At 45.5% G+C, this 12,168-nt stretch overlaps 1 protein-coding gene across 1 annotated transcript in view; it reads right to left on the reverse strand.

The window, feature by feature from the left end:
• Window positions 1-12,168, reverse strand: part of rab26 (RAB26, member RAS oncogene family) — a gene marked incomplete at both ends in the record, with an annotated part of 34,377 nt that overhangs the window by 754 nt on the left and 21,455 nt on the right. The window contains 3 exons of the mRNA XM_084488789.1: window positions 706-782; window positions 1,637-1,693; window positions 2,157-2,222. Coding sequence (XP_084344915.1) covers window positions 706-782; window positions 1,637-1,693; window positions 2,157-2,222 — 200 coding nt within the window. The remainder of the gene's footprint in view (window positions 1-705; window positions 783-1,636; window positions 1,694-2,156; window positions 2,223-12,168) is intronic.

Genomic DNA, 12,168 nt, shown 5'->3' on the forward strand with positions numbered 1-12,168 from the left:
TAATTGAGTACAATTGCTGCAACAAAATGTTTAATCGTTGTTAATAAGCACAACCCCAAGTCTCAAATACAATAGGGCCTCTTAGCCTTGGGGTCGCCAACGGCCCCTGGGGTCCGGGGTTCCTGAAGTCTGACCCCAGGAGAACCTCACACAGGGAATGGTCCGAGGAACGGGCCAAAAGCCGCAGGGGCCGGGTTCCTGAACTATGACCCCAGGAGAACCACAGACAGAGAACTGTCATTCGACCGGATTGAAGCGCAGGGGAATAATAGTGGAACTCATCAGAATGTAAGTTAACACTTGTCCATAACATTAGGAAAGTGTTAACTGACAAATGATGAAATTTTTTTTATCATAAACTAGCACTTGTCTAACGGTTATTGCAGATCAGAGGCTGAGACAGCTTGCCGATTTGGCAGACCTGTGGTATCACTTTGTCAGAGGACAGAGACTATTTCTGTTCCGTTCAACACTACGTCTTGTTTCCCAGTTTTATTTCATATTGACGTGCACTACTTCTCACACTCTTGACGCGCCGACACTACTAGTGCGGATGTGCGAGTCTCTACTACTCAAACACAGCGTCCCTCGGAATACATTGCCAGCCTGAACAGTGATTTCTGTTTCTTGACATTGCTTGGGGCCATGCCCCTCGTGTCTCCCCTGAAAACTATGCCCATTTTTTTTTTGTTACGAGGAACTCACTTGGCCAGTGCGGTGAACGCCAGCTCCACGTTGAGGCCGGACCGGGCGCTGGTCTCCATGAAGGGAACCCCAAACTCCTGCACGCGACAGGCAGAGGCAATGGAGCAGTTCAGTCAGACAGGAGTAGTGGCTTGGGCTCCGATGCACTTTAGCTCGTACGGTGAATTCATAGTGTTTATGTTTGTATCCGAGAGTTTGGATATAAACATGATCCAAATTATTCAAACCTGGATCAGTAAATAATCTGTAAGTAATCAGTAAATGATCTGCAAAAAAATCATAATTTTTTAGAAATATAACTCTGATTATATAATAATATACATAATATTATAATATTCTTTGAAATAAATCAATATTATGAAGGCTGGATTACAATGGAATAGTACCACAAGTTCAATAGGAAAAGTGTGACAGAGAGACACTGCAATTATCCAGAGTCACAGAGTTGAGACAATGACTGGGAGTGAAATGAGATGGAGAGCATTCCAACATAAATTGATTGTTTTGAGGGTTTTGATTGAAATTAGGAATAATAATCATTTTGAAGTGTGCAGTCTTTGCTGTGGAACAATTCTTCTGGATTTCATTCAGTACCATCCTATTCCTGGTCATCTGTTTATTCCATTTTTCAAATGGTAAAAATATTCTTAAGTAACTCTCTATATAACCTAACAGGCAATTGAGAAATTCAAAAGGATGGGAGTTATTGATTTAATCTCTCAATCTCTTCCAATCTGTTACCCGCCACACAAAATTCTATTCATGACTTCAATTCTCCTTGGTGAGGAGCCATGTAAGAAAAGTTAAACATTTGATCTGTTGCAGACACACAAAGGCTCAACACCAGGACCCTACAAAGAGAGAACGTCAAAGAGCCCTTTCAAACAGTAACATCCGGACGGGGCTTGATGTGTTTGTATTTTCGCCTCACCTTGGCCAGTCTCTCCCCATCCTCCTTCTTCACCACTCTCTCGTGAGTTGAATCAGCCTGCAGACGAGAGGCACCATAAGTACCAACAGCCTGCAACCCCCACAATGCATTCACTTCACACCACCGCCGCCCCCAGACCCAGGTCCGAGTCCGCCAGGACGCCTCCAAAGAAATAAAGCTACTGTAGAAGGTCATAAAAAAAGGTCATAACAGGGTTTGTACGTGATGTCACATCGTAATGACTGCCTCCATTTTGGAAGCAAAGGAGCATTGCGATGTTAGTTATTGTGTGCTATGTTTCGGGGTCATTGTTTAGTAATTAATTGTGAAATTATAAGCTAGATTATTATGGGGAGACATGTTGTTTGAAACTGCCACAACATTTTCTCTTAGACTAGGTTACGTGACATGTATGTGGATTAAGGAATCCTCTCAAAATGGTGGATATTCGGTTATATTCAATATATTTCGGTTAGTGACATGGGTGACTTTAATCAGGGCCTTTCCCGTGATGCCTTGCCTTGTTGCCCAGCAGCATCAGGACCACGTCTTCTTGGGCGTACTCGTTGATCTCTGCCAGCCAAGCCTGGGGAGGAGAAGCACACACCAGAGGAGAACAAGTTGATGAGTTGATGTCACACACACACACACACAACACACACAGCACATTAGAGACACCTTTGCCCAGGGATCTCCAACCTGTGGGCCGCGGCTCCCTGGTGGTTAATGAGGGAATTGCAGGATTTCCACCAAGTGATTGGTGATGATTTTCCACAAAATAGAAAATACTTTCTAAAATGAGTCAGTTTATTTATTTTACCAAAACAAAGTTAATGGTATTTCTTTCTGGTAAAATGCATCAAAGGTAACTAAGTAACCATGGTCCAGCTTATATAAGGTTATAGTTGCACAAGCAAAAATTAAATACTCACAATCTTAGTCATTATCATTAATCACACTATTCATCTTCAGGTAAATGTGACGTCCAGCCGTACAACAGCCCTTATCCTATTCAGCTTCCCCGATTAAGGGTAGTTTCTCCACAATGGAAGTGCAGAGCAGTGTCAGACTGGGACAGGACCCTCTGTGTAAACACTCCATACATCTGTTTCCACAGAACACTTTCAATCAAGTGCATCCTTCCGGGTTCGGCTCTGGGCAAAGATTGTAGGCCTACAGAGTGCAACGGAGTCTCATTGAGATTGAGTTTTGTCTACCTTTTCGTTTACTTCTTCGCCAAAGACTCCCAAATCAGAGTGACGGTCAACAGGCCAGATGAGGCAGCAGCCAAGGAAGGTCAAGATTTCCAATTTAAGGCCAAGGACAGATGCCAGCTGAAGTCATCTGTAGTGCCAGGAATGTATTTCAGTCCCAGGCCACCCTGATGCCGAATAATAACATCTGGACAGATTAGTAGTGTCTGTGAAATCCCCCTTGAGGTGAGTTGTCGCTATAAACACCTGACTGATGTCTCATTACCAGTTATGGCTCATTAGCAGTAAATGCCACAGCTAGAGGAACGCTCAAAGGCCAGCTGTTCAATTTAGAAATAGAATTTGGCCCTGGTGAATTCCTAACAAAGCACATAACGATTTACAATTAAAATGAAATAAATCCTGAAATGGTTAGATTTATTAAAAAAACGGACGAATCACAGACAGATTTAAATGCAGACGCTCTGTGGTGGGGATTCAAAGGTAAAAAAAAAATGCTTTATTTGAGCGAGGCAAGGCCAGAGGCAAAAAAAAGCCAGACAAAATGAAATATCTAAAAACATTGACAAAAACCAACTATACAAAACACTCAAAGATCTCTTGCTATGAATACATTTATTTGTGGTCGATAAACGCAGAGTGAGCCCTCATTACTGTCACAACTCTACCTTTTCCCCTTTAAGAGGAGCAGTGGAAAACAATAATGATCAGGCTATGTTGGTACCAGTCAGTTCCCTGCAATGGAAATCACACCTTAAGGGTCTCCCCTGTTCCTACGGAAAACAACAACATGGATGAGACCACGTGTGTGTCCCAGGAGTCTCTTCAGTGTTGAAGCCCGGCTAAAGGTTAGCTGAACCCTAAGCCTACTCCCCAAGGGACCGAACCATGGAAACTGCTCGCTCTCTCTCTCTCTCTCTCTCTCTCTCTCTCTCTCTCTCTCTCTCTCTCTCTCTCTCTCCCTCGCTGGTTCCCAGGAGCAGATCTCAATACTCCAGGGCACCCCGGCATGTTTGACCTCATTACTTCCCAGGATGTCAATAAACACCCTTGATTCAGGACCCAAGAGGGAGATCAACAACTGGCTAATTCATGGACAATGGTAATTGATATTGGAGGGGAAAAGCCACATATTGTTATATGCTGGTGTTCAAAGCAACTGTGACGACCTGATGGCTATAACCTAACCATCTTTTATCTCATATGACCTCTACTCACACGCTGCAGTGAAAGACTCACTGAGTGGCTCTGAAAAGACTTGGGCGCACAATGGCTAATCAGTTGGGTTTGCTGTTGGTCCCTGCGTCATTCTTTCTGACTTGTTCCCTGTTGGCTGCCTGGGGAGATAGTGGACTGGCTAAGGCGATACGTGTGCAGTGATACAGTTGGGTGGGCGGAATGGTTTGTCCTGTAAGGATGGGTAAACTGGTCTGGTGTCCATATAATGGATGTCAATGGCTCACCACCTCTCCAATTTCAGAACGGGAGTCCACCGCAAGAGGGGGCGAACCATTAACCTTGGGGACTTGACCGACTGAACAGACAAATCCTTTGAAAACACGTCAGCCGTTGCGTTTTGAAAGTTGAAAAGAATCTGGTTGGAATAAATATGGTCTCATGCACTTGCAAGCACCGACCAGCAGGCAGTCACGAATAAACCAATGAAATGGAAGGGGACAAACGCACTGCTCGGTCATCTCCGTGGCATGGTCTGTATGGAGGCAGAATAAATAATGCCACCACATCATGCCAATGTTAAGTGGATGAGAAGAGTACGATTTCCTGGTAGCACAGTGGTGATAAATCATGGAAGATGAAATGCACCCTGACATTCAGTATAATAGAGGCTGAGAGAGGGAGAGAGAGAGAGAGAGAGAGAGAGAGAGAGAGAGAGAGAGAGAGAGAGAGAGAGAGAGAAAGACAGAGACAGAGAGAGGGAGAAAGACAGAAAGACAGAGAGAGACAGAGAGAGGGAGCGAGACAGAGAACGAGAGAGAGAGACAGAGAGAGAGAGAAAGAGAGAAAGAGACAGAGAGAGGCAGAAAGACAGAGAGAGAGAGAGAGACAGAGAGGGAGCGAGACAGAGAGACAGAAAGAGACAGAGAGAGACAGAGCGAGAGAGAGAGAGAGCGAGAGAGAGAGAAAGAGAGACAGAAAGAGACAGAGAACGAGAGAGAGAGAGAGAGAGAGAGACAGAGAGACAGAGACAGAGCGAGAGAGAGAGAGAGAGCGAGAGAGAGAGAAAGAGAGACAGAGACAGAGAGACAGAGACAGACAGAGGCAGAAAGACAGAGACAGAGAGAGACTGAGAGAGGGAGCGAGACAGAGAGACAGAAAGAGACAGAGAACGAGAGAGAGAGAGAGAGAGACAGAGACAGAGAGAGAGAGAGAGAGGGGGGGAGGGAGACAGAGAGAGACAGGGAGAGAGAGAGAGAGAGAGAGAGAGAGACAGAGAGAACAGTTTGCCGATAGGACAGAGCAGACAGAGAAGCGATGCTCAGGGTACAGACAGTGATATTGTCTGTATGCTTTTTTTTATGGGGGGGGGGGGGGGGGGGGGGAGACATGGAGCGAGAGACCAGGGGAGACATGAGCAAAGTTATAATGAAGCTTTTTCCTAGCAGCTGCACACGGTCCACGGCGACGGGGCTCGGATGAATAAAGGCTTTGTGATGAACAGCCCATTACCACGGCCCCATCAACACTAAACAAACACCAGCACCACTGGTTCCTGCTACGCCCAGGGAAGGCAAACAGCAGAAGAGAATTGAATAATCAGCAGGGCGTTGAGCATTATGGTTAAAATCATTGTTCGCGTGTCATTATTGAGGCAAACTCTATTCCGTACGATGGACCTGGCAGTGAACTATTTTGTCTTTAGGATTTATTTGATATATCTGCCGTGTGTCAGACCAGTCCGTCTCCCTGCCAACACTTCGTTCCAGCTTTTTCCCCAACACTTTTTTCCTCCTTAAATGCAATTTGTCGTTTTTCTATTTGGGCGATTCCATTTCTATTTCGCTGACGAAATCAATTTTTGAAAGCTGCGACAACTTTCCTCTCATGTAAAATACAAACGCTGCTGTCAACTTTAAATGAGCTATGTAACTTAAGGGCAAACTAATCTTGATTTGGTGGCAAACAGGTATAAAAGAGAGGTGGCACTTTAGAGTAACTGCGAAAAAGAGATAAGATAATTGAGCAAAGTCAATGATCTACAAACTATCTAAAGGATGGAAATGCCTCAAGTACCATTGCTGCAGTAGCAATTGATAAGAAGTAAGGCATATATAGTCCCCACTTTAGATTAATTTAAACACTGCATTTTATTCAACAGAAAGCAGCAGGGAGACACAGACACACACTGTCTGTTTGTTGGTTAGTTATTTTGCTGTCCATTGCCAAGAATCCACCATCAGTACAGCAAAATCATAACTGGTAACAGAGCCAATACAATGACTGACTGACTGCACCACAACCAGACCTCAAAGATGAGGGGTCAAAGATCATTCCAGATGATTCATTTGTACAGCAGTAAGGAGGGCAGATATAGCCGAACAGCATCAATGACCATGGGTTAAGAGTCTGGATTGGCTGAATGCTTTCTGAATGACCCTCTGGAGCAGAAGGCAAATGTCCCAGGGTGGCATAAGGTGTGCAGAGGAACTCATGATGACCAGATAATACATTCATCCATTTATTCCTGTTTGTTAAATAACTAATTAATAATTAATTCATAAATCGTGTTGTTCCAAATATGGAACAAGAAGAAGAATGGCATTAACATCTTAAAAACTCAACGTGAACTAGGATTGAGTGTCATTAAAGGAGAGCAAAAGAGACATAGGTAAATACTAGTACTGCAACACTAAACATGTTTAGACCCAACCTTCATGGAAGTAAAGAGAGTAAAGAGAGAAGACGCTTTGGTGCAACAAACATGCTGTGGTGCTTGCGGTGCTTTGATAACTTTCGAGTTTTAGGTCTACACCAACAGAATGAGAGCAGAGAATTATGGGAATTATGATCTGAGGAACGTGCAGAGTCATGATAAACCCAAGCCCAAATTGCGTTTGGGAGAATATGAATGCTGTCCCGGGGAATGTGGAAGGCCTATGCCAACTAAGCTAAGCTAAAAGGAAGGTGATGACAGCTTTTCTCTGATCTGGGTTGAAAACAGACACGCAGCTCCAGCACTACGCTCAAGCAGGGCTGCTGATTCACAAATCTCTGCTTTATTTATGCTGCTTTAAATGAACACACATACAGACACACATGCTTGTGCACACATGCAATGCCTGCAAGCACACACACACACACACACACACACACCCACACACAGTCTTTTAGGCAGGCACGCTCACAAACACAGTCTTGTTTGCACACATACAAGAAAACTTCTGCACACACACACACACACACACACACACGCACACACACACACACACACACAGACAAATTGCACACAACAATTCCTTTGTTTCACTAATTACTTAAAACCAAATCAGATTGTTGAATATCATGACCACATGGAATTGTACTTTCTGCATGTTAATCAAGTGCCCATCTTTGAAAGCAAGCACGCAGACATCAAGACATAAACAAGCAAAAACACCAGAAATCTAAACCAAAAGAAAAAGGGTCAAACCAACACCCATTCATTGTGGATTTCATTTGCTATTGGCAGGGCCAGAAGGCTGATTCATGTTTATAGATGAGGAGCAGGCATCTGCCAGAAAGTGTGGATGTAAGAGCTGTCTGGATGACTGATGCACCTTAAAAACCTGGGGGTCACGGCTTCTGTGTGCCTGGGTGGATGGATTTAGCCATGGAAGAGAGGGAAGGACAAAAGATGGAATGGTGAGTGGAGATGAGATAAAGAAGGTGGAGGTCAACAAAAATCCAAACTATAAGGAGGAGTTTACGAAGCGGGTATAAACCGTACTTTCTCAACTTTCTTCAAATCAGTCAAACTGCAGAAAAGCTCAATAACTGAATCATTTTGCAGTTTGATTAAATCTGTGTTCAATGGTTCTGATGAAACCTCATTAGGATTTCTGCAAATGAAATGAAGCTACAAACATACAAATAACAACGGTCATAATCAATTCAATTCTGAAGGAGCAAAAGACTCAGTCAGTCGTGCTTTTTGTTTCATCAATCAACCATGGAACCAGGAAATACATATAACACTGAACATTAGTTTAACATGGCAAAAACATTCAAAGCAACTGCTTTGGAAGGAGCTGTAAATACAAAACAAATAGCATAAAAAATATGCAGTGCATGTAAAATAAAAGACAAGCAAATGTTTTTTATTTGTTTTTTATTTGTTTTTTATTTGTTTTTTATTTATTTAAATCAAAGTCACCCACACATAGCGGCCGTGGGCGTTGTAATCAATTCAAAGCCATGTCACCGTGTACAAAGAAGGGTTATCGACATCACTTGGCATTTGAGCCAATAAGATATAAACCCTGAAATGCTCTAATGCTGTCACCATTTCTGGTGAAGAGCGGAGCTGGCATCGGGCGCCCGCCTGGTTCAAGTGATTCTTGGATACTCTGCGACCACACGGAGAACAATTGCATCTTGCAATCTGTGTGCGTCCACGTGCCAAGTTATCCTTTGTGTCTTAAAAATAAGGACAGCTGGCACAATGAGCCAGTTTTTGTTACACGTTCTTCCTGTGAGATTCATACTGTCCGACATTGCCAGTGATATTATGAGACGGTCCAACACCAAACGCGCCATTGCAAAAGGACACATTTTTCTTTCCTTCTTTGGCCAGATTGTGCAGTCTTTGAGGAGCCGTCGAGTGTCTTTCCCTTGCTACACGTGCAAAATCACTCTGAGCCATCACAGGTCAGACCTCACTTAACTCCATTTAACAGACTAAAGGAGACACCTCGCCTGTTGTATAATCACTGCGTTGGGTTCCATTTTGCTTGTCCCACTGGGCCTCTACAGGGAGCCGTCGCAGCCCGGTGTGTTAATTACAGCCTTCTCTCAACCCTCGCACTGCACTAATGGAGAGCGTCTGAGTAGCTGTGACCTGCCTCCATCTATCGTCTCCTCCCTGAGCCTCAACACATAGACGCCCCCCCCCCCCCCCCCCCCGGGGGCTTTCGCTACTAACTTAGCGCGTGAGAAAAGGCATGCTAATGGCGAGTGGGCGGGAGGATGTATAAATACGGGTTATGCAACTAAAGGGATGATGATGGAGAGGTGCGCGGAACGCTGTTCCGAACAAAGAGGAGGAGGACAGGGACGGCTGTTATGGGTTAATAACCGGTGAACCCGTGAAAGAAGGCCAGCGAGACGATGCAACAGTCATGTCTTTGGCAATATGTTGTGCTGCAGTAACTATTAGAAAAATACAAATAGGGAAATGATACAAACAGATTGTGCGCGTGTAGGTGTGTGCATATGTGTGTCGGTGCGTTGCTGTGCAGGAAGCCAGCTGGAGCCAGCTCTGCACCAGGTACATGAAGTCAAGGGCAGGCTGTGAGACGAGGCTGTGAGAGGAGGCTCTGAGCGGAGGCTGAGACAAGGCTGAGACGAGGCTGTGATGAGGCTGAGACGAGGCTGAGAGATAAAGCTGAGACAAGGCTGTGATGAGGCTGAGAGACAAGGCTGAGACGAGGCTGAGACGAGGCTGAGACGATGCTGAGACGAGGCTGAGACGAGGCTGAGACGAGGCTGAGACGAGGCTGTGATGAGGCTGAGAGACGAGGCTGAGACGAGGCTGAGACGAGGCTGTGATGAGGCTGTGATGAGGCTGAGAGACGAGGCTGAGACGAGGCTGAGACGAGGCTGAGACGAGGCTGTGATGAGGCTGAGAGACGAGGCTGAGACGAGGCTGAGACGAGGCTGTGATGAGGCTGTGAGACAAGGCTGTGATGAGGCTGTGAGACAAGGCTGTGAGACTAGGTTCTGAAACTAGGCTGCTAGCCGAGGTTGTAAAACAAAAGCTGAGACAAGGTTGTGAGACGAGGCTGAGACGAGGATGTGAGACGAGGCTGAGTCGAGGCTGAGACGAGGCTGAGACAAGGCTCAGTCAAGGCTGAGATCTATAAAAGCACTGGGAGAAACTTGCTGGGCAATATTTTTCATGCCAGCGACCAGGTGACAGGCTGTGGGTGAGAGACAAGGTAATGACCCGCGATGATGTGACTGTCTGACTGTCACCCATCACACCTGGAAGGAGAGGATAACCTTTGGGTTCTATTTCTGAAGAATAATGCGTATGCTTGATCCACAGTCAATTCAACTGTCCTTTCTTTAATGTTGCACCAATCTGGTCTTTGGTAACCGTGACATTTAACTCACGGCCGTGGGAGAGGTAGGCGGCCCACCTTCACAGAGACAGATGTAGCTGGGAATTAAGTTGCATTTTTATGTTTCTAGTTTTGGAACACAATCTCTGTGTATATAGAGCTCAGGGAGTCTCTGTCGAACGCCACAATCCCAGCATGCATCTGTCTGTGATGGCTGTCGGCGCCACGCTGTCAAAACAAGAAAAATGGGAGAGTGAAAGAAAAAACATATCATTTGATCCATATTTTCATAATCACCGTCTGAGAGTCCCCCCCCCCCCCCCCCCCCCCCCACACACACACACACACACACACGCACTAACACTTACAAACACACAGACGCACACACACACACACACGCGCACAATAGCTTGAAAGTGACAGTTCCACAACTGTGTGTGTGTGTGTGACGTGTGTGTGTGTGTGTGTGTGTGTGTGTGTGTGTGTGTGTGTGTGTGTGTGTAAGTGCATCTTATTGGTGCTTGCTTTTGATTCTTTACACAAGCAAAAGCTCATCAAAAAAAAAAAAATTAAACGTTACATGAATGTCAAAGTATCGGTCTACAAATGACAAAGTGTTCTGTATTGCGATAGACAGATAGTTAGAACGACCATCACTTTCAGGAGGAGAAGCACTTATTTTGAATCATCTGCTGCTCGGCCACATAACGGCGGCGAGCCACGGATTGAATACTCAAAAGGACGCTCAAAGAGTTGATTATATAGCTATGAGTGACGAGACAAACCACCACGGCGGGCAGGGCAAACGACAGACCAACAGTTGATAACCTGGCAGATCGCCTCATGACGTCTGGAGCCCCGAAAAACGACAAGCAAAGAATATTTAAAGTGATTGCAAACCAGAGAAGGTAATGTGAGCCAGAACAAGAGAGTGAATCTCTGGAATATTCCTACAGCGTTAAAGGTCCCATGACATGCCACCAGGTGTGAGTGTGATTAGCCATTACAAGCCGTTTTTGAAAATCGCGCTCTTCTGACATCACAAGTGGGCGTGTCCACCTGGTGGCATGTCATGGGACCTTTAAGAATCGTCTCTGCTCAACGCCACCTCGAGCAACAGACAACAACCCAGAGCGGAGGATCAGGAGAACATAACGACTTTGCTGCCTGTGTTTCTCCTTCATCTCGATTATCATCCATTAACAACTCTCAGTACGTTTACATGCACAGCTTAATCCGATTAAAGCCATAGTTCGACTATGCTCCGCAATTGGACAACTGCAATTGTCCGGTTATACATGGCAGTGAGTAAATCGATTCATTGGCCAAAGCGTGTCATGCCCCGGTACGATAGGTGGCGCTGTACCCATTTCAACTAGTGGCAATAGAGCCACCGGCTGACCTCTTTACGTCACCAGCAACAACAAACTCAAGCGCCTGCCCGGCATTCGAGAAAGATGCTTTCAGTAGACAGCTGTCAGTTCACTTCGGGTCCATATCATTTCTCCGACGCTCCATTGTTGCAGAGTCCTCCGCCGGCAGAGCAGGCGGAGGAGTCCGCATACGACCGAGAGGTCGGGACCTTTAAGATAGCTCTTACTTACATACTAGGGCACTCGGGAAAGCGCTTGGATGTGGCTTCCTTCCTTTTTCCCGTTTTGAAAAAACTGCCTCTTCTGACATCACAAGTGGGCGTGTCCACCTAGATGTGTGCTGAATAGATCAGTCCACCAGCCTACCCAGTGGACTGTAGCAGTGAATGTTGCTCATCTATCCGTCATACATCTAGGTGGACACGCCCACTTGTGATGTCAGAAGAGGCTGATTTTTCAAAAGGGCTTGTAACGGCTAATCACAGTCACACCTGGTCGTATAATATGTCGCCTTTAAGAAAGATTCCAGCCCGTTCATATATTGGAATTTAAAGTGAGGTATGCATGAAAATCCCTGTAAGGGACTTCAGCGCTGAGGGGGCAAAAGTAGGCGTGGGAACACGCAGACATGGCCTGCTCATTGATGCTCATAAGAGTGATGCCCT

Source organism: Micromesistius poutassou (genome assembly GCF_964030765.1).
Source record: "Micromesistius poutassou genome assembly, chromosome: 1".
NCBI classification, from domain to species: domain Eukaryota; kingdom Metazoa; phylum Chordata; class Actinopteri; order Gadiformes; family Gadidae; genus Micromesistius; species Micromesistius poutassou.